Raw genomic sequence first — 26,753 nt, forward strand, 5'->3', positions numbered from 1 at the left:
GTTTGAATTGCTTTCATTGACAAAATTGAAAAGAATGTTAATGGTTTGTAATCATACATTCTTCCAAAATCCGAAATAATCTACGCTTGCTGTGAAATCTAACGGTCAAAATAATGCTGAATTATCCCAATAACATACGATCGAGATGTTTGTGTGATGTGACAAAATTCACTCATGTTCAGAGGCAGACAATCATCTTATTTCTTCGCCCAGTTGCCTCCAGCTGGTATACGCACCGCTAACTTTTCCGCCGAGCCGCGTCTCGGCGTCTCGTCAATGTGAGGTTAACCAAATGGAATCAAGAGGAAAAACGTGAGCAAAACTAGTGGAGAGTGCAGCCTCAGCATCAGTAACAGCACCAGCAGCGACTGTAACCACGGCGAAAACGAAATTGAACGGATATAAATTGGTTAAACACCCTATCGGACTGTTTTAGTCCGGTGCCGGCGGTTGACGAGATAAAACGCGTGTGCACGACAGTTTTGTGACAAGATCACACACTGCATCAGTCGGTGAAAACCGAATAGGGGTGAATGATACACGGCCGATAAAGGATTGATTAATTGGCTCGAGCGGACGGTAGTGGATTATATTCTTGATTTCCCGTGCATCTGGTCCAAGAGATCCGGATATGTTTGGAGAGTGTTGATTGATAGTTATCACAGTGGAGAAACTGTCAATTAAGTGTCGGCTACTGGTAGTGAGCCTAAAATCACAGTTAATCTTCGGATTTGCATATACTCGCGTTGGGGATTGATTATTGCAATGGCGAAGAAGGTGAGTTGATGATTTAATTCGTGTTTAGTCATAAGAACGACATTCCCGCGGAAAAATGGATTTTCGTTTAGTGAATGTGAAAATCCATTTTGTTGTTTCGAAATGGTAATATTCATTCCTGCATAATTTAGCGAAAATTTAAGATTTGTGAGTGCAAAATGAATGTGAAAAATAAGGATAAAAAATCGCCGGAAGAATTGAGATATAAGAAAAATGAATAAAAGTGTTAATTTGGATAAACTAACATGAATATGATAAAGTGGTTGACTCCTGGCATCAAGTGTTCAATTTAAACCATACATTGTTTACAAAAGCTCAAGACAAACAGAGACATAGAATTTTGCAGCATGACAATGCGTCGGAGTGCACCACAAAAAATGCTTCCGGTATACAATGATATAAAAGAAATGGTATATTTCATTCGTTTTATTCATCGGACTTGTTCCAGTCTTGATCACACGGATTAGTTAAGCAGGATCCATCATTCTGCTATAAACATGGAATAAGTTTATACAAACATTCCATGCCAAACCGATATAGTGGTTCTTAGATTTTCATAAAAGGTGGTAGATTTGTTCTTTATCGCAAACAATTATACCCGTATTTTTTTATTTTTTCATTAGGGTGACCGCTTCCGTTTTAGCGTGGTTCGAAAATTCTGTTTTTTCCCATTTTTTTTTTCCCAAAAAGGACTTTTTTTAAAAACTCATAAATTTCGAACTACTATACCGATTCCAACGATGGACATATCAAATTAACGCCAATCACTTCGTCTTTTCAGAAAAAATATATAATACTTTTTTTTGAATTTTAAATTAAAATTGATATATCGATCATGAGAATTGGTCTAGTAGTTCAAAATTTATGAATTTTTGAAAAAAGTCATTTTAGGAAAAAAGTGAAAAAAAAGGATTTTTCGGACCACCCTAAAACGAAAATCTAATCATATTTTTTCTAAAATCGAACAGCAACTTTAATTATTTCAATAGCTAGCAATTAGCAAAGTGCACCGTGACCGAGTGGTTAGTGTCTCACATTATCATGCCGGGTGTTCGGGTTCGATTCCCGTTCTGGCTAGGGGAATTTTCGTCAGAGAAATTTCCTTCGACTTGCACTGTGGTCACGCGTATTCTAGAGCTTGCCCCTCGGAATACATTCAAGGCGTGTTATTTGGCTTAAGAAATCTCAACTAAGTATTAATAAAAGACGCTAGTTAATGCATACGTTGAGACGGCAAAAGTTCCACAGGGAACGTTAACGCCATTCAAGAAGAGCTAGCAATTACCATCAATTTCATTTAGGTTTTGTATAACTTTATTCGGCGATAAATTTGCTATATGCAGCTATCAGGAGTTTGCTTGATTAAATTATGCTACGTTAATACATTTATTGTAATACATTTCTGTTACAAAAAAAAACGTTCAAGCGGAAAAATAAAGTAATAATAAACGAGAGTTATTTGAAAAATCGGTGCAAAGCAATAACTGGAAAAATAAAAAAAAAGAACTGGTAAAGCAGCAGAATCGGTTTCATCCCAATTATGTTTTTTATTAGCGATAAAAATTACAATATACAATGAGAGTGTCATAAGTAGCATTTTTTTATTCTGTTTGTGATAATACATTTTAATATTATACTTTTATTTTACATTTTGTGTCATTCTTAGTAACCCTAACTTTTTTCACAAATTTACATATTTTTTGGTAGCTAGAAAACCATGGTTTTTATTCCTGTTTTACTTCTTAGTTTTGTTTGTTTAAATTGTATACCAAAAACAATCGGTCAACGGTTTCTGAGGAATGCGACAGAATCAGAAATGTTATAATTTTCAATTCAAGAAAAGCCAAATTATTATCATACCTTTTTAATAACTCCAAAAGAAAGAAGCATCCTTACTTTTTTCAGTGAAGTCCTTAAAATCCTTGTTTCAAATTCATTATCGATATCCTGAATATCATTTCGATCGCAAATATTTGGAAGACTTTGTAGAAGGGGAACAGTCGACATATGCTTCCTTTCTAGGGATTGCATTACCATACCAAAATTTCAATAACCGGTTATTCGGCGATGAACATTTCTTTACCGGTAAAACCGGTAAACTACCGGTGATACCGGTAAATTGCCGTTAAAAAAATACTTTGAAATAAACCATTTTCTTGAGGAAATGGCTTTTATTGATAATAATTAATTTACAAGAAAACATTTTGCAAGTTTTTGCTACTTAGTTTGTTGGTTAAATAAATACCTAGGGACACAAATAATGTTAATTTTGTCGTTTTCTGATCTTAATCGGATCTCATGAACGAAATTTGCAGATGAGAAAAACACACATTCATAGTTCAATGATGTTGGGCGTACAGTACGAAAAGCATCGAATACCATTGTCATGTATTTGCCTCTGATGTCCTCTGTTTACACATTAAGGACCGCACGTTTTGGAGCAAACTTGAACGCTTCATTTGTTCGGATTCCACGAATGAGATCGTTTCCTTTGATGTGGATGAGACGAAGGCGAGTCATCGGTGGGCCTTGTTAGATTCTTGGCAAACCAAGGATTTAACCTTCAAGTGTAGAAAACGCGTGTTATTTCGTGATCCATCCGTAACAGACGGAATACGAAACACGAGAAATCTCATGAGCGGTCCGCAATGTGTTAATACCTTTGACTGTTGCAATCGTCGTTCAAGTTTTCCTTTGATGCTCAACTATTCTGCAGGTTCTGCATCGTCCAGTGGATTTTTTTCCCTCCTGTTGTCCAGCTACTGAGGTCTGAGGTCAAGAAAGATTTGAAATGCCTGCTTGATCAATGCAGTCCGTGACGTTTGGAAGAAGACGCCGAAGTCATGACCCATTCCAGCGGGACGTGACAACGATTTCTTGAGACAGTTGATACTCCTCTATTTGTGGGCCGATCTTAACCAAATTTTCTGGATTTTTGACCCTCATTGCATGCTCACAGAATCCCAAGTATAAAAAGGTTTGAGGTTCAGCTGATAAATTTTAAAAATGCTCTACTTTTGTGACGTTATAACGCTTCAAAATACTTGTTTCTTTCCCATAAAATACAAAATGAAACCCAGATCTACCCACGGCTCTTCAAACAAGTATTTAATTATCCATTCAATGATATATACACATTGGATTTTGGTTAAGCAAGTGCAGAGATATCTCAAGAAACATAAAAATACTGAAAACCTAAAATATTTTAAATATAATTATATACCTTTTAAACTCACCTCTCTAAAAAGTCGGCGCATAAAAATCAGATTTTTTATGATATAACTAGTGCTTATTCAAATTACGTTTTCAATTTTCTCCTGAAACTAAATTTGAAATTTGGTTCTATGCTGCATAACCTCATGGAATAGGTCTTATCAAATCTGCCTAAACAAAACGTTTATGCTCTCCTTTATCCCTCCAATCAGGACTCCAAGCAGCTGCTTCGAAATTTCTGATGGCTGTACCGATAGCTATTCTAACATAAATTGCAATCCGACGTCAGTTTGATAAAAGGTGCAGTTCTTCCGCCATAGCAATTCAAAAGCGACGAGAACTGGTTCCAAGGCATCAACCGATTCCTTTATCGCTGTCTGTTCTTCATCACTGAAGTTTATCCTATGTTTCGTCTTTGATCGAGCAGCTCTGAAGCTCAGAGATCCTAGAATCGGTGCAAAACTGTCAGTTGTGTTTTTGAACGGGTTTTTAAACGGTTTTATTTAGCTTGCCCTGTAACATGTTTGTAGGTTTGTAACATGTTTGTCTGTACCGCTGTCCCACATTAATTTAAATTTGACCCCTTCCTGTTAACCAATTGGTCTGAAATTTGGAACAGACCTTTCCCTCTGCAGTCACTATAAAACTGCGTATTTCATCAAAACCTCATCAATATGCGTTTTTCCAAAACCCCAACAATATGGGTATCAAATGAAAGTGCTTGACTAGTAGAACACAGTTATTTATGAAAAAAATGCAAATCCAAAATGGCTGCCACTACAAAATGGCGGACTACATATTTTCTCAAAACCCTATTATTATGGGTAATCAATGAAAGGGCTTGACTAGTAGAACATAGTCCCAAAATTTTTATTTGTCTAAAAAATCCCATTCCACTTTTATCTCAAATTTCCGACTTTCAACATAAAATACTTCTGGCAGAAAGCTGCCAGCATAAAACCAACGTGTATGTGTGATAGATGAAAATATTCTAAAGACGTTCTAGTGGGGGTGAACATTGAAAATAATGTCTGAATAATTTGAAAAGAGAATCCGTGAAGCCCGTCTAAAGGCGGGGTTGGGTTGTAGAGGGTTAATATGGGTATCAAATGCAAGGGCTTGAATAGTAGATCACAGTAGATCATGAAAATTCCAAATTGTGGAGGCGATCTGGCGTAGTGGTAACATCCATGCCTCTCACGCTGAAGGTCACGAGTTCAATTCTCACTCCCGACATTCTTCCAAAAATGGAAGTAAAAGTGACGAACCAGCCAAATGAGTTGAAAATCACTATAATACAGATAAAAAAAATCCAAATCCAAGATGGCCGCAATCACAAAATAGCAAATTATTTTATTAAACAGTTTTATTTAGCTTGAACTGTTTGTATGTATGTCTCTAGGGTTGTCCCACATTAACAGAAATTTGACCAATAGGAACTGACCGAATTTATAAAACACCTTTATCACTGCTGTCATTTTAAAACTGCTTATCTCATTAGCTTGAAAAATCCAATTTGGTCGCCGCTACAAAATAGATAATTTCATAGTATCTAAAAAAAAAAGTTGATTGGGATATGTGTATTGAACGAACGAACTTGATTTGGAGAACACACTGTGTATTTTTCGCAATCCACTCAATATCGGTATCAAATGAAATGATTTGACTAATAGAATGCAGTACAATGGTTTTTTTTGTAGGGCAATATTCTAATGAAACAGATAATGTACTAAAAACTATAAAATAAAATAAGTAAAAAAAACTTTTTAAGTTAAACGGTTTCATTGTGATTCAACATAATAATGTTTTAAAAGCTATAAAATAATCAGGCAAGTAGCAGTTGGCAGTTATCACACATCTTCATTAGTCTAAGGAATTGATAAGAATTAAATTGCCGGTAACGGATCGCGTCACCTCGAATCCTTATCCTCATCAGATTCCATTGACCTTAAAATAAATTAACAAAACGTAAAAATAAATTTACTATCAAAAATGCGCTTTTTTTCGTGTGGCGTGAACTACGTCTTTCATTAAGGGTGCCAAATCAGAAAGCAGGTCACGTTTTTATGAAATAAAGTTAACGTTAATAACTATTTTTTTCCGCGAACAGATTTTGGCTATTTACATACAAAACGAATCGGAAATTCCCTAAGAATTGTTTGTTATGCTATATATTACAATCCCATGGTGTACAAACGGTTTAATTTGATGAAAACTAGAAGCATCTCCATTTCCCATATATTTGTTCTGCTCATTTGTGAGCTTCCCAACCCGTGTCGTCAATAACGAGCAACGAAGGGGAATGGTTTAAAGTCTCCGTGAACGAAGAAAAGAAGAAGATTAAGAACGAAGGGCAATACTTGTCTAGAGTATAAATATTGAATCTCGTTAAGACTTTCAGTATCTATCTAGAACGAAGCAATGAATATCGTGTTTTCTTCCTTGTTTTGTGTCATCACTTAATTATAGTCAACCGACTCTACAATCAAAAAAAATATTTCAGGACGACCAAACCATTCTACTAAACAGTTGTTTCTAAAATTTCGCAACATTCTAAAATAATATCCGAAGTTATTAACAAGCGACTTGAATAAAATAACAGCGTAGTTCTACGTCAACATGCGCATGCGACTGAACTCTCTATAACTAACTTATTGTATACATAATACTCCTGCATTTTATGTGTCTCAGTTCACTCGTTATAAAAACAGTTTCGAAATGACAGTGACTTTTTTTTAACAATTTTACTGAATGTAAAAATACTTATTCTACGCGTATCTATGAATATTTTTGAAACCATATAAACCATTTACATATACGATGGAAGTATAGCTCAAAACACTAGTAACACACACCACATCTTTCTATCTAATGTGAATAAGTTTACTGCATTAATGTATGAAAATGTATTCATAAAACATCTTAATTGTATTGTATTTTTTCCATCTTAACCCATTTTAAGCCAAGCGTTCGAAAAATTGAACAGCAACTTTGATAATTTTTCATGTCTTTGGACAGGAACCATATGGTAATGTTTTTGCACCAAAAGATAGCTTAATTTATTAGCTACCACTTATATCGATTTCATTCAATTTGAGTTACTTTATTGGATAATAAATTCGATTCAAAGCAAGTATGTTTGGAAAGTGTTTTCAATTTCAATTAAAAACCCAATAAAATACAAAAATATGTGAAGTTTTCTACAGTATTGCTTTGATAAAAGAACATACATTGTGATATAGAGCGAAAATCATTCGATTGAGCCGCATACAGGAAAATAACAGCTGGGGAAATTGAGTGTTCGAAAAATCGAACGTTGGCCAAAACGAACATTTTTTTTCTGCTGAATCAACACCAACACATCTAACCTCCGCTGCGCATTTTGATTTGTTTACTTTAGAAGACGGAAGGTTTTTCATTTATTCTTGCATTTTCAGTTGTGAATGTTTGCAAATATCGATTAATTTAGCAAATATTATTGAAAATCTGTATGATTTTTTGTCCGTAACAACCTTAGGTGATGGCAGCCCGTAGAATTTTTTTTGTGGGGGAGCTGGAGGAAATGATTAGTACGTGTAACGAGAACTCTAATTGTTTGTGTGAATATTCATCCGCCGGACCGAATAATAACCTCCTAACCCTCTATGCCATTGTTTTTTAGCAGTATTCTGGTACTTTGGAGGTTTTGGAAAATGTTCGATTTTTTCGGGAAATTGATAATTGGAGAGACTGGTTTTTAAGCATTGACATTTCTCCACAGTTAACAATAAAAATAACAGCACATGCTTTCGTTTGAAAGAAAAAGCCTGTCAGTAATAAGTTAAAATTACATGAAATAAGAAATGCCACATCTCACCTTAGGTGGATTAATTTGGATTTATACTTAAAGGCCTCCATTCTCCTGTTCTTGTTCTTCCGGGAATCCAAAATTAATGCATTTATGAATACCGTATATTTGCTAATTGAAGTGACTTTTAGTTCGCAGTATGTTTGTACTTGCAAAAAAAAAGTGCGGGTTTCGGCCAATGTTCGTTTTTTCGAACAGTCATTTCCCGGAAAATGGAAGATGGGAAAAAATAATTCTTGAACATTGGAGTTCCTTTAGCGTTAAAAATCGAAAATACAGCAATGGCTTTCGTCAAAAAAGTGATTTTTACAGCTTGGTCGTTAATGGGTTAATTGAATTATAGACTTTGTTAAACGGTATATCCGCGGTTGTTAAAGTCGCCTAGGATTTTCGTGGAAAGAAATATTTAAGAGGATGGATAACATTCAAGATTAACTACGAAATTTGTAATGATTTTGTAACGGGGTTTATCGATTTTGCAATTACAGATGTCTGTCGTCTAGACCCTAGTCACTCAAACTTTGATTCATACGAGCAGACAGTACACAGCATGTTCAATAATTAAGGGAACTTTTTATTTAAATCATGGAACATGTAACGCCATCCGCTGAACGTTGAAAACATTAGAAAGGTAAAGGTCTGAACTTTCGAACGCAGCCAACTTTATGTAAATCGGTGACAGGTTAAAAAGTTACGAGTTTTTTAATGACAGTATGTTTGCTTGTGTCGTAAAAATACAATGGAACAAAGATCAAATTTTGTTCTAAACTTAGAAAAACATTTAGTGAGACGTACGAATTGACAATGTTAACTGACTATTTGGGTAAAATAAAGGTCTGTGCACGCTTTGTTCCACATCAATTAAACGAAGACCAAAAATTGCTCGTGTAGTGTATTGTAAAGACATCATTTCATCAGCTGAAAACGATCCAGATTTTCTTGATTCAATCATAATTGGTGATGAAACATGGTGCTGTAAATATGACCCTGAAACTAAGCGTCAATCTGCAGAATTAAAGTCGACAGGCGAGTCAAAACAAAAAAAATGCGTTTCAGAAATCCAGAATCAAGACAATGTCGATCACGTTCTACGATTCCAAGGGTATTGTGTACAAGGAATTTATTCCAGAAGGTCAAACTGTTAATGGAGAATACTATTTATAGTGTATTAATCTGGATCGTGGAGACCGATTTCAACATAATTGATTTTCTCGGTAATTGAGTATGGAGTCTAAATTCTGAATCTCGCATCAATGTAAAAAAAAATCAGGGCTTTTTGATTTTAATGAACTAGGAACATTACTAATTACAGCATTTTTTCCAGCAGATACAGATTTTGTTTTGCTTTTTCAAATTTAAAACAATCATAAAAATAATTTCAGATTAATTTCCAGCACAAATGGTTTCGAATTATGGAACAACTCACACGTTGTGTTTCGCTAAAAATACACTGTAGATACATCCACATGAGAGAACGTCGAATTTGGTTGGTTGTTTCATGACTTTCATTATTATCAAAATCGTTACATAATCGGAACACAAAAACATCCGTTCGAATCCACATGGTGGAATGATGGATGGGGTGGTCCCCAACTTATTAAATTATTAGCTCAGCAAATATTTTGATAAATTTGTAACATTTCCCGACAACATCCGAGCAATTTGAATTGGAGATAAAATGTCCGATACCTCACCCCACACGTTTCATCTATACCGCTCTTGGTAGCGATTAAAAATGTCCAGCATCCAACGCGTTGCATGCAGATATACACATTGCAACTCTAATGACCCGCCGGATCAAGAGCGATTACTTAGCTACGTCTAGACAGGCGAAAATGGTATATCGATGAACGGATACATGAATGAAGCGACACCAGAGAGTTGTTTACCAGAGTGAATGGCACACCTGCAGAGCTTTGGAATGGAAATATCAAAACGAAACAAGAAAAGCTCCGAGTGATTACCCTCAGTGTTTGCTTTCCACGCGATTGCCATTATTTTGTCATTCCGATTCGATGAATGTGCAGCAGATCCATTTAATGCCATTTCTCTGGACGCTCCATGAAGTTTAATGTCACCTTTTTGTTATTACATTGTTTCACTGAGCCATCTGTCTAATGACCAATGCGGTGGTCAAATAAATCGATAATCAACAGTTATCCGTTTGATTTGATCCGACTTGGGCCACAAAATATGGACCTTTAATCCTCGCCGGGGACAGCTACGGCCTGCAGCATTGCGAATTTCATAACATGAACTAGTTTTAATTTCCGATAAAAGCTAAGAGGCAAAACCAGTGATCGATATGAGTTGAATAAGCTGCGTATACTTGTCGGAACGTAAGGTGAGATTGCAAACTTCAACCGATCAACGGTAAAATTTTCCCCTGGCTTGAAATTAGCGAACCGATATGCGTTTTGCCGGCGACAGTGCGTTTCATAAATTACAGACGCGAGCTAATGATTGTTGTCACGTTTCATTTTGGAATTTCCAACTGGAGAAAAATATGGAGCTGCTGGTGTTCGGCAGTAATTGCGACCATACACAGTCCGATGGAGCATACGCATACCTGTTACTCTGGGAAATTCTTTCTGTAGAAGCGTTGTTCATAATGTAATTAGTGAAGTTAAAACTAAATTGTAGGTAAGAAGTAGGAATCGCTAAATGGTCGTATCGGTCATCGTATCTTAGAGTCACTACATCTTAATGTGGTGACTACTGAACGAGGGATATGTTACGTGTCGGGTTGTTGTCACAATATGAGACCATGTCTCATGATCCGCATTTACTCTGACAAGTGGCATACTGCATCAGAAGATTAACACTGTCACCCTTTAATATCAAAACCAACTAACAGCCGCACCTTAAATTCATAGGATTTTCCCACACATTTCCGATTCAGTTTACCTGTTCCGAGACTGTGGAATCCAAAGTGCATAGCTCAGAAATAGTACATGTACTGAAACAATTCCATTATCAATACACGAACTACATTGTAGCGATTAAAACATTATTTATTTCGAAAATATAATCTTATATGAGGCACCATTCTAATATAATATATATGGGTGTTTCTTGGGTATAAAATAGGAACTGAGTGGCATGGATGCTTAAAAATATGGACAATTTCCTAATGAATCATTGCAGCTTTTCCGAAATAAGAGTAATGTAATCCGATGTAAGTTAGTCGATGTTCATGGCAAAGAAATTTGAATTTAAATACTAATGCAGCGTCTTTTGAGACGATTCATTGAATTTAATACACTTTTGTGAATTTGATTCCAGACAATGATGTTTTTTTTTAACCCATTTATTTATTTATCAGGCTCATTAGTATTTTATCTGTAACAGAGCCGGGTTGATTCGTGTACATGTACATATGTTTATGTTTCTATAAATTGTAAATTACACAGTAGTTAGTAGTAGCCATTTAGGCGTTAAGTTTTCTTTTCCATTACATTATGGTAAATTACACAGTAGTAGCCTTTTTTAGGCGTAAGGGTATTCTTTCTGTGTTTCCATTGTTCAGCAGACCGAACAGCGGAGACAGTTGATATTGATCATTGTTGGGTTATTTATAGAACAGCAGCCCGATGTTTCTTGCAGTGCAGATCAGTTGTATGGATAAATCGATCTTTGTTCCACCGTGGATCGATTTCCATCGCTGATGATGGTTGCGTGGACGTAGTTATTCTATAACAACACAAAGATGGTCAATTGAGGGCCCTGAGTTTGAACTCACGATCGATCGCTTAGTAAGCGAACGCGTAACCAAGTGGCTACGAAGACCCCCTGACAATGATGTTAGGAATAGTCATATTTCCGCTCTTGAAAAACTTTCAATTCCGACCAACGTAAGCTAAAATTACACTCTTATGTAATCTAGCTCCGTTCGCTGAAAAACAAAAACAAATGGGATCAGTCAGCAATCTGTTCCGAATACCGCCATACTCAATTTCCTTCTTTTTGTATGTCGTAATTACATAGCGAAAGGGCGTTGTCGTACCCGATGCTCAAAAGGTTCATTGTGTCGGGTTCAATTGTGGCGTTTGTGAGGAGTCATTTTACACGCTATCTGCGTGTTTCCTTCACGATTTTGGCACCGCAAATTTCTTCTAGAAGCATTATTGAGTCCGCCTAACCGACCTGAAATTGATAAACAAACAACAAAAGAGGGTTAATTATACGGGTGAATGTTTTTATTATGATATAACCCTCAAAGAGTAGAGAACGAGCAATGGTAAATTAATGGCAAACAGTGGCATCATAATAGTTCAATAAATCATCTGTTCAGAGATTTAAATTTGAAGTAGACTTTTGACACCACAAAACCGGAATTCATACTGTAGTATATTTAAAGGATGGAAAAAAGCAACCATCGAATGTTTACTTTCAGTGCATATCGAGCATCGAAAGAATCCAAGATTACAGTGCGGTCACTTTCACTTGCGGAACTAAAGCGAAAAACACACATTGTTTTTATCATCTGTTTTATTTATTATCTCGCTACGAAACCCTTATAGCAGCGGCCTATGAGGACAGCTATGGTCCAACCTGTTGATCGTTTGGTTTGTTTTACCTCTCCCTGATTTAATACTTGATGTGACCATTCCGGCTCTAGCAGCTCGTATTGCATTACCTCATCGCGACGGAAGAAATGCTCGATATAGGAAAAGGTGTAGTCTGGTTAATGTTCGTAAGCATGCTTTGATACGCGCCAACATCAGTGTTGCGTTTGTTTAATTGTATAATCTAGTTTTGTCGCACGAAATCAATGATCTCTTCAATGAAATGGTCAGTCTTTTTTTATGGAATATATACTGTCAGATCAGTAATTAGCGTTCGTGCGAGTCGTTGACCTTTACACAAATCGATAAAGATGGAGATGAACGAGACACGTGCTCAAAGCACATATGTTACTCCATAGATATATCAACGTGTTATTAGTATCGAATTTATTTATTTCCCATTTTTTATGTGTTTAAGTGTATTACATTTATTGAATTTAATACACTTTTCTACTGTTTAAAATACATTTTATTGTTCATTATAATCTATCTGAACTTCAATACACTGGTTCCATTGATCTTCCTAATTTATTCGTTATTCGTTCAATGGGAATCGTTTCGCACATTCATCCTTTGATTGGTGTGTGAGATGTGTCTTGATCAGGGCTTGGAAATATTGAGCTTGTAGAGTAATATTAAAAATATATTTTTATCAGTGTAACGCATTTATTTTGCTTGTTGATGCTGCTGTCATTTATTCGACGGCAAACAAATTTACAACTGTGTTCATTCATATTCATTCTGTGCTATCTGAGCTTACCTTAAAGCGCGAGTCATGAGAATTCATTCACATTTATTCATTGCCATTGAATTTTCAGGAATGTTGTGGCTGTTCATTTTCAATATTCCGATATGTGTGTGATTTTCTCATTGAGTTGGTGCCTTGCTTATTCAGTTATTTTTTAAGTTACTCCGAAAGGGCAACGCAAATCGGTGACGCAAGCAGAAATACCAACAAAAGAGCAAGATCTAGATGCACACTCACAGCTAAAGATTGCATAGGCTTGGACGGCGAGGAGGCATTCTGCAGAATCGATCCGAGTAGCGAATGCAGCCGCGTCAGCCAAAGCTGGATGTTGACAATTTCATCCGTTAATCCTATAGCACAGTTTGATCCATTTGCAAAAGGTAGCTTGAGTCAAAAATCAAATGTTTGAAATTTGAGTCAAGACGGTATTTTTTTCCATCGGGATTGGAATCTTTTGAAGCATTTCTGACAAGTGGAATTGGAATTGCATATTCACTATGTAAAATGAAAGCATTTTAACCGAGACGGAAACCTTGCATGCTTGAACAATTTAATTTTTTGTCACTATTATAAGCATTCTGTACTTCGTTATCTTCCTCAACGAATTTCTCCGTTTCGTCAGTGTCCGAGAACGATGCTGATAGTGAATGAACTGGTATATTAATATCAATGAATGACAAAACTAGGGATATTTTCTTTTGATCACATTCCGTGAATGCAGAACAGAACGAAAAATAGAATGAACAAAACTGGATGAATCAACGATGAGTGACTGGCTGTGATTGTAAGGTTTAGCGTTGGTTCATTTTCGGTATCCCTAATGCAATGGTATAATGATCGAATGTGGTCGGAAATTCAGCTGAAAAGAATGATGTGATACAGATATTTCCAAGCACTGGTCTTGATTTTTTTACAACCAATAAAAATATGAATATACAGCCATTCCATGCCAAACCGATATACAGCGCGGACTCGATTATATACAGTTTTTGATTTCTTTTCACTGTATATAATCGAGTCAAAAAATATTTTTTCTTTATACGTTTTCATGTATTTTTGGTTTTTTGAAAATAAAAGAGGAATTTGATTTTCGATTCAACGCCTAAAGTCAGAAAACACCTTTCTCACATGAAAAAAATAAATTTATCCAGATTCTCTCAGTAGGTGATAGACGATCATATTTGATGAAAAAAATCCTCCTTCGCATATGTTCGAATTTCAACAATGACAGAGTTATAGAACTTTTTTTTTGTTTCAGACTCTGTTGCTTCAAACTGGCTCTACATTAAAAAGTACGCTACGGAAGACGATTCTGATGCTTTCATTCGAAAGATGAGAAAATTAAGTACAGGATATAGTAGTGGAACAACTAAATTAGTGGATTTTAATAACATTTTGGAAGTGAAACACTTAAAAGTTGATAATTATTAATGTGTTATTATTAATTTTATCCTAAAAATTTATATTAAACTAGATTGTTTCTATCAATTAAATTTAAGTTTTTTAACCGCTTTACAATTTGTTCTTTGACGCACAACTTCAATCTTTCTTAAACTGGCTGCAATATCGATATAAAAATTCCTGGTGAAAATTCAAGCAAAATCTTCAACAATCACGATTTTTACCCTACTATACATGTAAAAGCCATTGCAAAATATTGGCCCCTTTTTTATTGGCGTGTCCGTCCGCAATTTATGGTTTTCCGAAAAATCAATTTTCGCCCCTTTTTCCCAAAATGACTTTTTTTAAAAACTCATAACTTTCGAGCAGATGATCGAAATATTGAAATAAAGTCATTTGACTAGTCTTTATTGAAAAAATATTATGCTCGCAGAAATGGATTCTGTTATTTTTTTTATCCCATTTATTTATTTATCAGGCTCATTAGCATTTTAGCTGTTACAGAGCCGGGTTTTGATCGTGTACATGTACATATGTTTATGTTTCTATAAATTGTAAATTACACAGTAGTTAGTAGTAGCCACTTAGGCGTTAAGTTTTCTGTTCCATTACATCATGGTAAAGTACACAGTAGTAGCCATTTAGGCGTAAGGTTATTCTTTCATGTTCTTCCATTGTTCAGCAGACCGGACAGCGGAGACAGTTGATATTGATCATTGTTGGGTTATTTATAGAACAGCAGCCCGATGTTTCTTGCAGAGCAGAGCAGTTGTATGGATGAATCGATCTTTGTTCCACCGTGGATCGATTTCCATCGCTGATGATGGTTGCGTGGACGTAGTTATTCTATAACAACACAAAGATGGTCAATTGAGGGCCCTGAGTTTGAACTCACGATCGATCGCTTGGTAAGCGAGGATTCTGTTATTGATTGCATTTTTTTTATAGTTCACATGGTTTAGAGATTATCTATTACTCGCAAAAATGAATTCTGTTTCCGTAATTATTGGTTGTATTGTTTTATTTAGTTAACATGGTACAGAGATTAAGTGCACCCGTGGCCGAGTGGTTAGTGTCTCACATTATCATGCCGGGTGTTCGAGCTCGATTTCCGTTCTGGTCGGGGTATTTTTCGTCAGAGAAATTTCCTTCGACTTGCACTGTGGTCACGCGTATTCTAGAGCTTGCCCATCGGAATACATTCAAGGCGTGTTCTCAACTAAGTATTAATAAATGACGCTAGTTAATGCATACGTTGAGACGGCAAAAGTTCCACAGGGAACGTTAATGCTATTCAAGAAGGTTTACAGATTAATGGCGCTATATTTATTCTTTCTCAAAAGATTAGGTATTTTTACATAACATATCCATAAATCAGATGATTGGTCAAAGTTAATATGTTTTTAGTCTTCGTTCAATATTTCCATGCGACTAGACTACCATGCGCCTAAATGATTGTGACTGTAACATGGTAACATTATCAATACTCATTATAATTTCTAATCGTAGACTCTCACGTTAAACTTGGATCAATTCCAATGATTGCCTTTGTATCTCATAAGTGAATTAGATCGAATTTAGGTAATACATCTTTCCCGTACTATAAGAATCGATATATTTTTAGATTTATTAGATCGACTAGCTGACCCGGCAAACTTCGTCCCGCCCAAAATTTATTTTTCGTAATCACATCCACGTTTTCTTACTAAGCGCACGTTCATGGGTCCAATCGCAGAACTGTTCATTGATTGATCTTTTAATCTACCCTTTAAAATTATTTTTTACTATAAAATTTCAGTACTTCTACCAAAACTCAGCATTATAATATCAGATTATTTTAAGACACAATTCTCGTTCAAGATTTTTCAACCACTTGCAAATAACATGTTCTCAGTTACATGGAATAAATGTTTGATACAGAAAATATGTAAGAATAAAGACAGCCCCTAATCGAACAATTCCTTTCTCGAGTTTTGCTGTTATCAACACATTCGGCTATCCATTTTTATTTTTATAGATAGAAGACGATATAGGAATGCGTTTTATCGCATTGAAATCCATTTCGACTTTCGAACAAATATCAATTTCGTTTGCGCAAACATCAAATGGACATTCAAGTCTGGACAGCGCAAGCAATCAGTCGTTTACTTTCGCGTTCCCGTAATCGTGATCGAGTGCTGTAAGCTGTTATTAACCTTACTCGCCCTGGTGTTTTTATTATCACGCGTTTACCGTGGTCTTGTGGACATTGTGTTCAACCTCGCAATCAGCGAGTGGAGAAGCCGCAACAAGGCCTGCCAAAGTGGCTGGCTTTCATTTCTCGCCAATTCATCGCCATCGCAAATTGGAGTCGGACACGGTGGTCAATCGCACGCACACAATATCAGTGTGGAAGAACGCGCTTAGTGGTGTGATACACCATTTCATTTGTGCCGAGCGCCCAACACGCGATCAGCCGATCGCTAAGTTAAATTGTACTGGTGCATCTCGTGTGAATCGCTGTGAGTGAGAACGTGAGAACGAGCACCGGACTGAAAAGTGCACAATCGCAGCGGCGTCTGCAATCATCCGATCGAGCAGCAGCCGTTACCGCAATCATCGCACTGGTGTGCGTTAGCAAGTAGTTTTATTATTTTTTGTTTTTCTTTGTTTTTTTTTTATTAGGTTATAGGAATCATTCAAACTATTGCAATTATCAGCCACATAAATGATTGATGAAGGTGGGGGGTCTTTTAATATGGAGATCTCCTTCGATGACTCCCTTTCCGTTGCACAAAAAGGTGCCGGAAAATCGCTTAAGCGCGTTCCGTGTGATACAGAAGAGTCGTCGATTAAAAAGCCCCCCTCTAAGAAATCCACAAACCTCGCCACTCATCCCCCGAACCCCCCCGTTTTAACTCAACCATCGACCTCGCATTCCTCATCTGTTGCTCCTGATCCCTCTCAACCATCCACCTCATCTCCCCCCTCTACCGTCCCCGTTCCCGCCCAAACCTCGTCCTCGTCTTCTTCTTCTGTTTTGTCCTCTCCCCGTGTCAAGGTTTATCCAGAGGATGCACCTGGAACTGGTCCATGGGTTGTTTTCTTCCGGCCCAAACCCAACGGGAAATCGCTGAATGTCATTCAGATTATGAAAGATCTGACAAAAAATTATTCCTCCGTGGTCGAAATGAGAAAGGTTAGACCGAACAAACTGCGTGTTGTCGTGGCTGATCGGAAGCAAGCTAACGAGATTGTTGTCGACAATAGATTCATCCTAGAATATCGCGCCTATGTGCCCTGCCATAACGTAGAAATTTCGGGGGTGATTACAGAAACGGGTCTGACGAGCGAATTTATAAAAAAGGGAGATGGCAGATTTAAAAAGCTTCCTCGGTCGATAGTTAAAATTTTGGACTGCCAACAGTTAGGAAAAGTGTCCCAGGAAGAGGGAAAAACAAAATTCACGCCGTCCGACTCGTTTCGAGTAACTTTTGCTGGTTCCGCTCTCCCTGACTACGTTATGGTAGACAAATTGAGGCTACCACTGCGACTCTTCGTGCCAAAGCCCATGACTTGCAACAAATGCAAGTCAGTTGGTCACACAGCAGATTATTGTGCCAACAAGGAGCGCTGTGCCACTTGCGGAGAGCAACATGTGGGGAAATCCTGCAGTGCGACTGAGCATAAGTGTCCATATTGCGGAGGATCCCCACACGTGCTCTCAGCTTGTGAAACTTACAAGAGTCGCTGGGAGAAACAGAAGCGCTCTTTAAAGGAACGCTCGAAACGTACTTTTGCGGAAATTTTAAAGGGCGCTTCTCTACTGGCTCAACAACAACAACCAATCTCAACACACAATACCTTTTCCGCGTTGCCAGTTGATGAAATGGAAGCGGACACAGCTAGCGAGGGCACACCGTTTATTTTCAAAGGGAATCCCCGGCGCAAAAATGTGACCACTCCCAAAGTTCAAGAACAAGTCCCCACGGTTATATCCTCTGTTAGCTTGCCTAAAAAATCGAGTGCAGCGGACAAGCAAAATCAGGTTCCTCCTGGCTTCCGTGGTAATAGTTCACCTTCGAACAACCCAGCACTCGAGGGGACATCAAAAACCCCAACTGTCCCTATTTTTCCGTCCAGTTCAACTTCCCAATCGGGATTTATAAAGTTGTCTGACCTTTTGGATCAAATCTTCAAGTGTTTTAATGTTTCCGACTCCATCAGAACCATTGTCATCTCAATGCTTCCAGTATTAAAGACAATTTTGCAACAATTGATGCAAACATGGCCCCTCCTTGCAATGATTATCTCTCTTGATGTCTAATTCAAATAGAGAGGTCGGAGATATCACTGTTTTACAGTGGAATTGTCGTAGTCTTATCCCTAAATTGGATACATTCAAATTTTTAATTCATAACTTCAATTGTGATGTTTTTGCTCTGTCCGAAACGTGGCTTTCTTCGCGAGATGATATCTCTTTCCACGATTTTAATATTATACGCTTGGACCGTGATGATAGATACGGAGGGGTGCTTTTGGGGATCAATAAGTGCCACTCATTTTTTAGAATTGACCTTCCAACTATTGGAGGGATCGAAGCTGTTGCTTGTCATGCAAACATCAGAGGCAAAGACCTCTGTATTGTCAGCTTGTATTGGCCTCCGAGAGCTGCGGTTAGCCGCAAACAACTTGATGACATGTGCTCACTCCTTCCTGAGCCACGATTGATCTTGGGAGACTTCAACTCTCACGGAACTGCCTGGGGGGAACAGTACGACGACAATCGTTCATTGTTGATATATGACCTTTGTAACAGCTTCAATATGACCATTTTGAACACTGGGGAAACAACACGTGTACCTAAACCTCCTGCTAACCCTAGTGCTCTTGACCTCTCGCTTTGCTCGAATTCACTATCGTTAGATTGCAAGTGGAATGTAATCCAGGATCCCAACGGTAGTGATCACTTGCCAATCAAAATTTCCATCACCATTGGGTCGAATTCTTCTGAATCTATAAACATGGCATATGACCTCACAAGACACATTGACTGGAAAAAATATGCGGACGCGATTGCTCTAGCCATCAATTCCAGAGATGGTTTACCTCCATTGGAGGAGTATAACTTCCTTTCTCGTTTGATATATGACAGCGCGGTTCGCGCTCAAACGAAACCCATCCCAGGTTCCACCATTCGCCGAAGGCCTCCCAATCCATGGTGGGATAGCCAATGTTCCAAGCTTTATGTAGAAAAATCGAATGCATTTAAAGCTTTTCGGAAACGTGGAACCCCTGAAAATTTTCAAATGTATTTAGCCCTTGAGAATCAGTTCAAAAATTTGATCAAAGGGAAAAAACGTGCTTATTGGCGAAATTTCGTGGGAGGTTTATCACGAGAAACGTCAATGAAAAAATTATGGAAAGTGGCTCGAAACATGCGAAATCGCTCATCAACGAATGAAAGCGAAGAATATTCACATCGATGGATTTTTAATTTTGCACGGAAGGTTTGTCCTGATTCCGCTCCTGTGCAAAAAATTGTTCGAGACATACCACAAGATAGGTGCGATCTTGATTCCGAGTTTTCGATGGTAGAATTCTCTCTTGCTCTCCTTTCTTGTAACAATTCGGCTCCAGGATCGGATAGAATTAAGTTCAACTTGTTGAAAAACCTCCCTGGTGTGGCGAAACATCGCTTGTTGAATTTATTCAATCGGTGTCTGGAACATAATATTGTTCCAGATGATTGGAGACAAGTACGAGTTATAGCTATTCAAAAACCCGGAAAACCCGCGTCCGACTTCAATTCGTACCGCCCAATAGCAATGCTGTCTTGTATACGGAAATTGTTGGAGAAAATGATCTTGTTTCGCCTTGATCGATGGGTTGAAACGAATGGCCTACTCTCAGATACACAATATGGGTTCCGCAGGGGCAAGGGGACGAATGATTGTCTTGCGTTGCTTTCTTCAGAAATTCAAATGGCTTACGCCGAAAAAAAACAAATGGCTTCAGTATTCTTGGACATAAAGGGGGCGTTTGATTCAGTTTCAATAGAGGTCCTGTCAGACAAATTACACTCTCGGGGTCTGCCGCCTCTATTGAATAATATGTTATATAACTTGCTTTGTGAGAAACATTTGAATTTTTCTCATGGAGATTCGGCAGTGAGTCGGATCTCTTACATGGGCCTCCCTCAGGGCTCATGTTTAAGCCCCCTTTTGTACAACTTCTATGTAAGCGACATCGACAATTGCCTTACACAAAATTGCAACCTAAGACAACTTGCAGATGATGGAGTGGTGTCTGTCGTAGGATCAAACGAATCCGACCTGCAAGGACCCTTACAAGCTACTTTGAACAATTTTTCAACCTGGGCCATTGGGCTAGGGATCGAATTCTCCACGGAGAAAACAGAGATGGTGGTTTTTTCTAGGAAGCATAGACCAGCAAAACCAAAGCTTCAACTTTTGGGTAAACCGATCACTCATGCTATGTCATTCAAGTATCTTGGGGTCTGGTTCGACTCCAAATGTACTTGGGGGGCCCATATTAGGTATCTGAGTAAAAAATGTCAACAAAGAATAAACTTTCTCCGTACAATTACCGGCACCTGGTGGGGAGCCCATCCTGAAGATCTTATAATGTTGTATCGAACAACCATTCTCTCAGTGATGGAGTATGGCAGTTTCTGTTTTCAATCAGCTGCCAAAACACACCTCATTAAACTCGAGCGAATTCAGTATCTTTGTCTCCGTATCGCGTTGGGATGTATGCCCTCAACGCATACCATGAGTCTCGAGGTTTTGGCAGGCCTACTCCCACTAAAAGATCGCTTCAATTTATTATCTCTTCGGTTCCTCATCCGGTGTAAGGTTATGAACCCATTGGTGATCGGAAATTTTGAGCAGCTTATCGAGCTAAATTTTCATTCTGGATTCATGAGCTCATATCATGAATTCATCACCATGCAGGTTGATCCTTCTTCGTATATTCCCAACCGTGTTTGTTTTTCTGACTACATCAATTCCTCTGTACATTTTGATCTGTTCATGAAGGAGAAAATCCATGAAATTCCAGATTATCTTCGATCGAGGATCGCTCCTACGATCTTCAAAGCAAAGTATGGGCGTGTCAATTGTGATAATATGTACTTTACTGATGGGTCCTCTATGAATGAGTCCATAGGATTTGGAGTGTTCAACGTATTTTTTAGCACCTCACACAGTCTTCAGTATCCTTGCTCAGTATATATTGCTGAATTGGCAGCAATACACTGGGCGCTGGACAGCGTCGCCTCACGACCTGTTGAACACTATTACATTGTAACGGATAGTCTTAGCTCTGTCGAAGCTATCCGTTCAGTGAGGCCGGAAAAGCACTCGCCGTACTTCCTTGAGAGAATACGAGAAATTTTGAGTGCTTTATCCAGACGCTGTTATGTCATTACTTTTGTCTGGGTCCCTTCACATTGCTCCATTTCGGGTAATGAGAGGGCTGACTCATTAGCAAAGGTAGGTGCAATTGAAGGCGATATTTATCAGCGTCAAATCGCCTTCAATGAATTTTATTCTTTAGTTCGTAAAAATACCATCGATAACTGGCAACGCAAGTGGAACGAAGATGAATTGGGCCGGTGGTTCCACTCGATTATCCCTAAGGTTAGCCTCAAACCATGGTTCAAAAGTCTGGACTTGAGTCGGGACTTTATTCGGACCTTCTCCCGACTCATGTCCAATCACTGTTCTTTAGATGCGCTGCTTTTTCGTTTCAAGCTTGCCGACAGCAATCTCTGCGTTTGTGGCCATGGTTACCACGACATCGAACACGTTGTTTGGTCGTGCGAGCTATATTTTGTCGCCAGATCGAATTTAGAAAACTCCCTTCGGGCTCGAGGAAGGCAGCCCAATGTGCCGGTGAGAGATGTGTTGGCTCGGTTAGACCTTGATTACATGTCCCAAATATATGTTTTCCTTAAAGATATCGATCTTCGAGTGTGATTGTTCTTACATCCTTTCCCCCCCATTTTCTCCTCCTTTTCGTCCTTCGCGAGCTATCGGTTCCCTAACATTAGAATAAGTTAAATTGTTAATACATATTAGATGTGAGGATAGTTTAAGAATTCAGTGTGATGTGTGAGTATGAATGTGAAAGTGAGTGTGAGTGTGAGTGTGAACATGGTTACAATCTCCTTACATCCCATCCTTTTCCTAAAGAAAATGTGTCACCCTTCTAAACTCGAGTCAACCGCGAGTAATCGGTTTCCTATTTCATTAACCGTAGAATTAAGAAAACATGTTAATAGTGAAAGTATAGTTGAGAGTTTGGCTTCTTTAAACCTATGTAACTGAGCCTGTACAAATAAACGAATTATAAAAAAAAAAAAAAAAAAAACATCAAATGGACTAACAACGCTTGTCACTATGTAATTGTAGAACATATGCGAATTGAATTTTCCGAATTTTACCATTTTCCCCTTTTCCTGCAGAGTTTTCCGAAAAATTTCAATTGCCATATTTAGTTGGAATATGTTTGGGTGAAATATGTGTATTATTTTTACGGTACCCCCTCTCCATTCCAGAGAAGGGAGTAGTGTCATACCATCATAGAAACATTTTTCGTACCCAAAAACCCTCACATCCCAAATTTGGCTCGATTTGCTTGAATAGTTCTCGAATAATGCAGTAGTTTGTGTTTCATTTGTATGATAGACTCTCCTTAGAAAGAGGGGAGGAGTGTCGAACCACCATAGAAACGTTTATCGATCCCTAAAACCTCTATATGCCAAGTTTGATTCCATTTGCTTGATCAGTTCTTGAGTTATTCAAACCCCCCCCCTTTTTTTTGAGAGGGGGAGGAGTGTCAAACCACCATAGAAACATTTATTGCCCCCTAACACCTCCACCTGCTAAATTTGGCTCGATTTGTTTGATTAATTCTCGAGCTACGCAGAAATTGGTGTATCATTTGTATGACAGTCCCCCCTTAGAGTGGGGGGTGGAGAGTCTAACCATCATAGAAACATTTATTGCACTCTAAAACCTCAATATGCCTAATTTGGTTTCATTCGCTTGATTAATTTTCATGTAATGCAGAAATTTGTGTTTCATTTGTATGGCAGCTCCCCCTAAGAGAGGAGGGAGGAGTATCTAACCACCGTAGAAACATTTATTGCATTCTAAAACCTCCACCTGACAAATTTGGCTCGATTTGTTTCATTAATTCTCGAGCTACGCAGAAATTTGTGTTTCATTTGTATGGCAAACCCCCCACCCCTCTTAGAGAGGGGGGTGGAGAGTCTAACCACCATAGAAACATTTATTGTACCCCAAAACCACAATATGCCCTATTTCGTTTCATTAGCTTGATTAGTTCCCGAGTTATGTAGAAATTTGTGTTTAATTTGTATGGCAGCTCCCCCTTAGAGAGGGGGGAGGGGTCTCAAACTATCACGAAAACTTTCCTCAGCCCCAAAAACACCTACATACCAATTTTCATGTTGATCGGTTCAGTAGTTTCCGAGTCCATAAGAATCAGACAGACAGACAGAAATCCATTTTTTTATATATAGATAGATTAGATTCTATATTTTAATAAGACACTCTTACTTCTTCTTCTTTGTTTTAAGAGGCTTTAAACTTTTCAGTTCATTCGCCTCTAAGAACACTCTTATGGTTTTTAACTATGCATATGGCAGGCTCGGAATAAAATTAGTTCGTTATATTTTTAAGTTACCTACGCAATCAAAACATATTAACTTTGAAAAATCATAACTCAAAAACTGAATACAATACCTCTCTGATTTTTTGGATTCCTATTGAAAAAAAAACACAGTTTTCAAGAAAAAATATAAAAATTATAGCGCACTCTATCCCAAAGCCATGTAAACAATAAAAAACAAATACAATCAATAATTACGAAAACAAAATCTAATTTTTCTGCAAGTATAATATTTTCTCAAAAAAGACTAATTGGCTTTAATTTGATATGTCGATCATCTGAATCGGTTATTAATTTTTGAACAAAGTAATTTTTGGAAAAACCTAAGCCGTTATGTAAAAATGCGGGTTTAATATTTAACAAAACTACTTTTTTTTCATGAAAATCTGTAAACCACTATATGGGTTTGACATAGAATCATAGACTCATAGTATATATGATTTTTTTTCCAAAATTTATGAAGTTGAAAAAAATGAAATATAGAATCGACAACATGATTTCCATTATCATTATTATGGTCATATCACGAGAACGGTTGTGGATTCCATTTTTATGTCACACTAGCTGACCCGGCAATCTTCGTCCCGCCCAAAATTTGTGTTGTGTTATCAATACCTTCAAACATCCACGATTCCTACTATGAGCAAGTTCATAGGTCCAATCGCAGAACTGTTCATTGATTGATCTTCAAATCGACCCCGTTGAATTTACCTTTTACTACAATTTCTAGTATTTCTAACAAAACCCATCATTATAATATCAGATTATTTTCAGACACAATTCTCGTTCAAGATTTTTCAATCATTTGCAAATAACATGTTACATGGAATACATGGAATAAATGTTTTATACAGAAAATATGATAGAATAAAGACAGCCCTAAATGGTTAAATTCCTTCCTCGAGTTCTGCTCTTATCAACACATCCGGCGATCCATTTTTGTATAGATAGAAGAAGATATAGGAGTGCGTTTCATCACATTAAAGTCCATTTCCAGTTTTGAACAAAGATCAATTTCGCTAGCGCAAACATCAATTGAAGTACCAGCCCTTGTCACTATGTAATTGTAGAACATATGGGAATAAATTCCGAATTTTTCCTTTTTCCAGAAAGAAATTTGAAATTTGTGTTTCATTTGTATGGCATATAGATATATATATATAGAAGATTCTTAAATGATTTTCGTGTTTTTTGTGATTTCACAAAGTGTTGAAGCTCCCTAAACTAAAAAAAATCATATCCCCATTTTGGTGAGTACCACCAACACTACAGCACCACTATACGTCAATATTTATTGAATTGAAAGGGTTTTTCCAATAAAAATATTTAATATTAAATTGAATTTTTGAGTAATCTTTTTGAACGGTGCATTCAAAATGTTATTTTTTCGGAATTGTGCATTAATTAATTAATTTATTTATTTATTGTCGTCAATCATAATTGTAGACCGATACATTCTTAATACTACTTAAAACTACTTACTCCAACCTAAAAAAAACTAAAGAGAGCTGGCTGGATAATTTATCCGTTTAATTTTGAAGAGGATTTTAACAAGTTAAGGCAGTCATTTTCCAACAGCTTTGCCATACTTCATATTGTAATCATATATCTAGATTTCGAGTTACAGTTACTTAAAATCTACATTTTCAACAAGCTGAAGTACACAAATAATTAAAAATTACTAGCGAAATTCAGAGTCGGTGGTTTCTTTACATTTATTCACAAAACGTCAACGTCAATCACAATCACGGATCACATAGATGCCCTAATGAACGAATGTTAACTATTAATCTACAAAACATCTTAAAACTAACTTATTTGCAAACTAAATCTATCTGAGGACCACAGAAACAGAGCTTTAAGGGACGAACGAGATAAATGACAATCGAAACAGGAACTATTCGGTTAAACACACGACACATACTGGAAACGGGTTCGTTGAATCCGTAATTTGTGCGTGATGATGGGAGGAACAAGTAATCATTAGAACGCAAATTACGTCGGCTAATGTTAAAACTGATTAACCGAAGTAGTTCAGAACAATCAATGTGTGCACTAATCAAATCTGACGTGAAGAGGGCCTTGGCAACCTCTTTTCGAGAAAGTAATGAGTCCAGCCCTATCAGTCTACAACGGTCCTCATAACTGGGAAGATTAAGGGGATCATTCCAAGGCAAATTTCGTAAGGCGAATCGGACAAAATTCTCAATTCGTTGAATACTATTTTGGTAGTATGATGACCATACTACACAAGCATACTCAAGAGCTGATCGTACCAATGCGCAGTAGAGTGCCTTGATGCAATGCACATCTTCAAATTGTATTGAAACGCGGAAAATGAAGCCAAGAGATTTGGACGCTTTAGACATGATGTAGGAAATATGGTCATGAAATGTCAGCTCGGAATCCAACATGACGCCAAGGTCTTTGATAGTGACTACACGTTCCAATATTACGCCATGCAGTTTATAATCGAAGATTATACGATATCACAGAG

General features: G+C 37.4%; 1 protein-coding gene across 1 annotated transcript in view; it reads left to right on the forward strand.

The window, feature by feature from the left end:
* Positions 1-449: 449 nt before the first annotated feature.
* LOC129778607 (uncharacterized) overlaps positions 450-26,753 on the forward strand; it is a 55,259-nt gene continuing 28,955 nt past the window's right edge. Inside the window, exon 1 of the mRNA XM_055785623.1 lies at positions 450-777. Coding sequence (XP_055641598.1) covers positions 766-777 — 12 coding nt within the window. The 5' untranslated portion in view covers positions 450-765. The remainder of the gene's footprint in view (positions 778-26,753) is intronic.

Source organism: Toxorhynchites rutilus, chromosome 3 (assembly GCF_029784135.1).
Source record: "Toxorhynchites rutilus septentrionalis strain SRP chromosome 3, ASM2978413v1, whole genome shotgun sequence".
In the NCBI taxonomy this organism is placed as follows: Eukaryota; Metazoa; Arthropoda; class Insecta; order Diptera; family Culicidae; genus Toxorhynchites; species Toxorhynchites rutilus.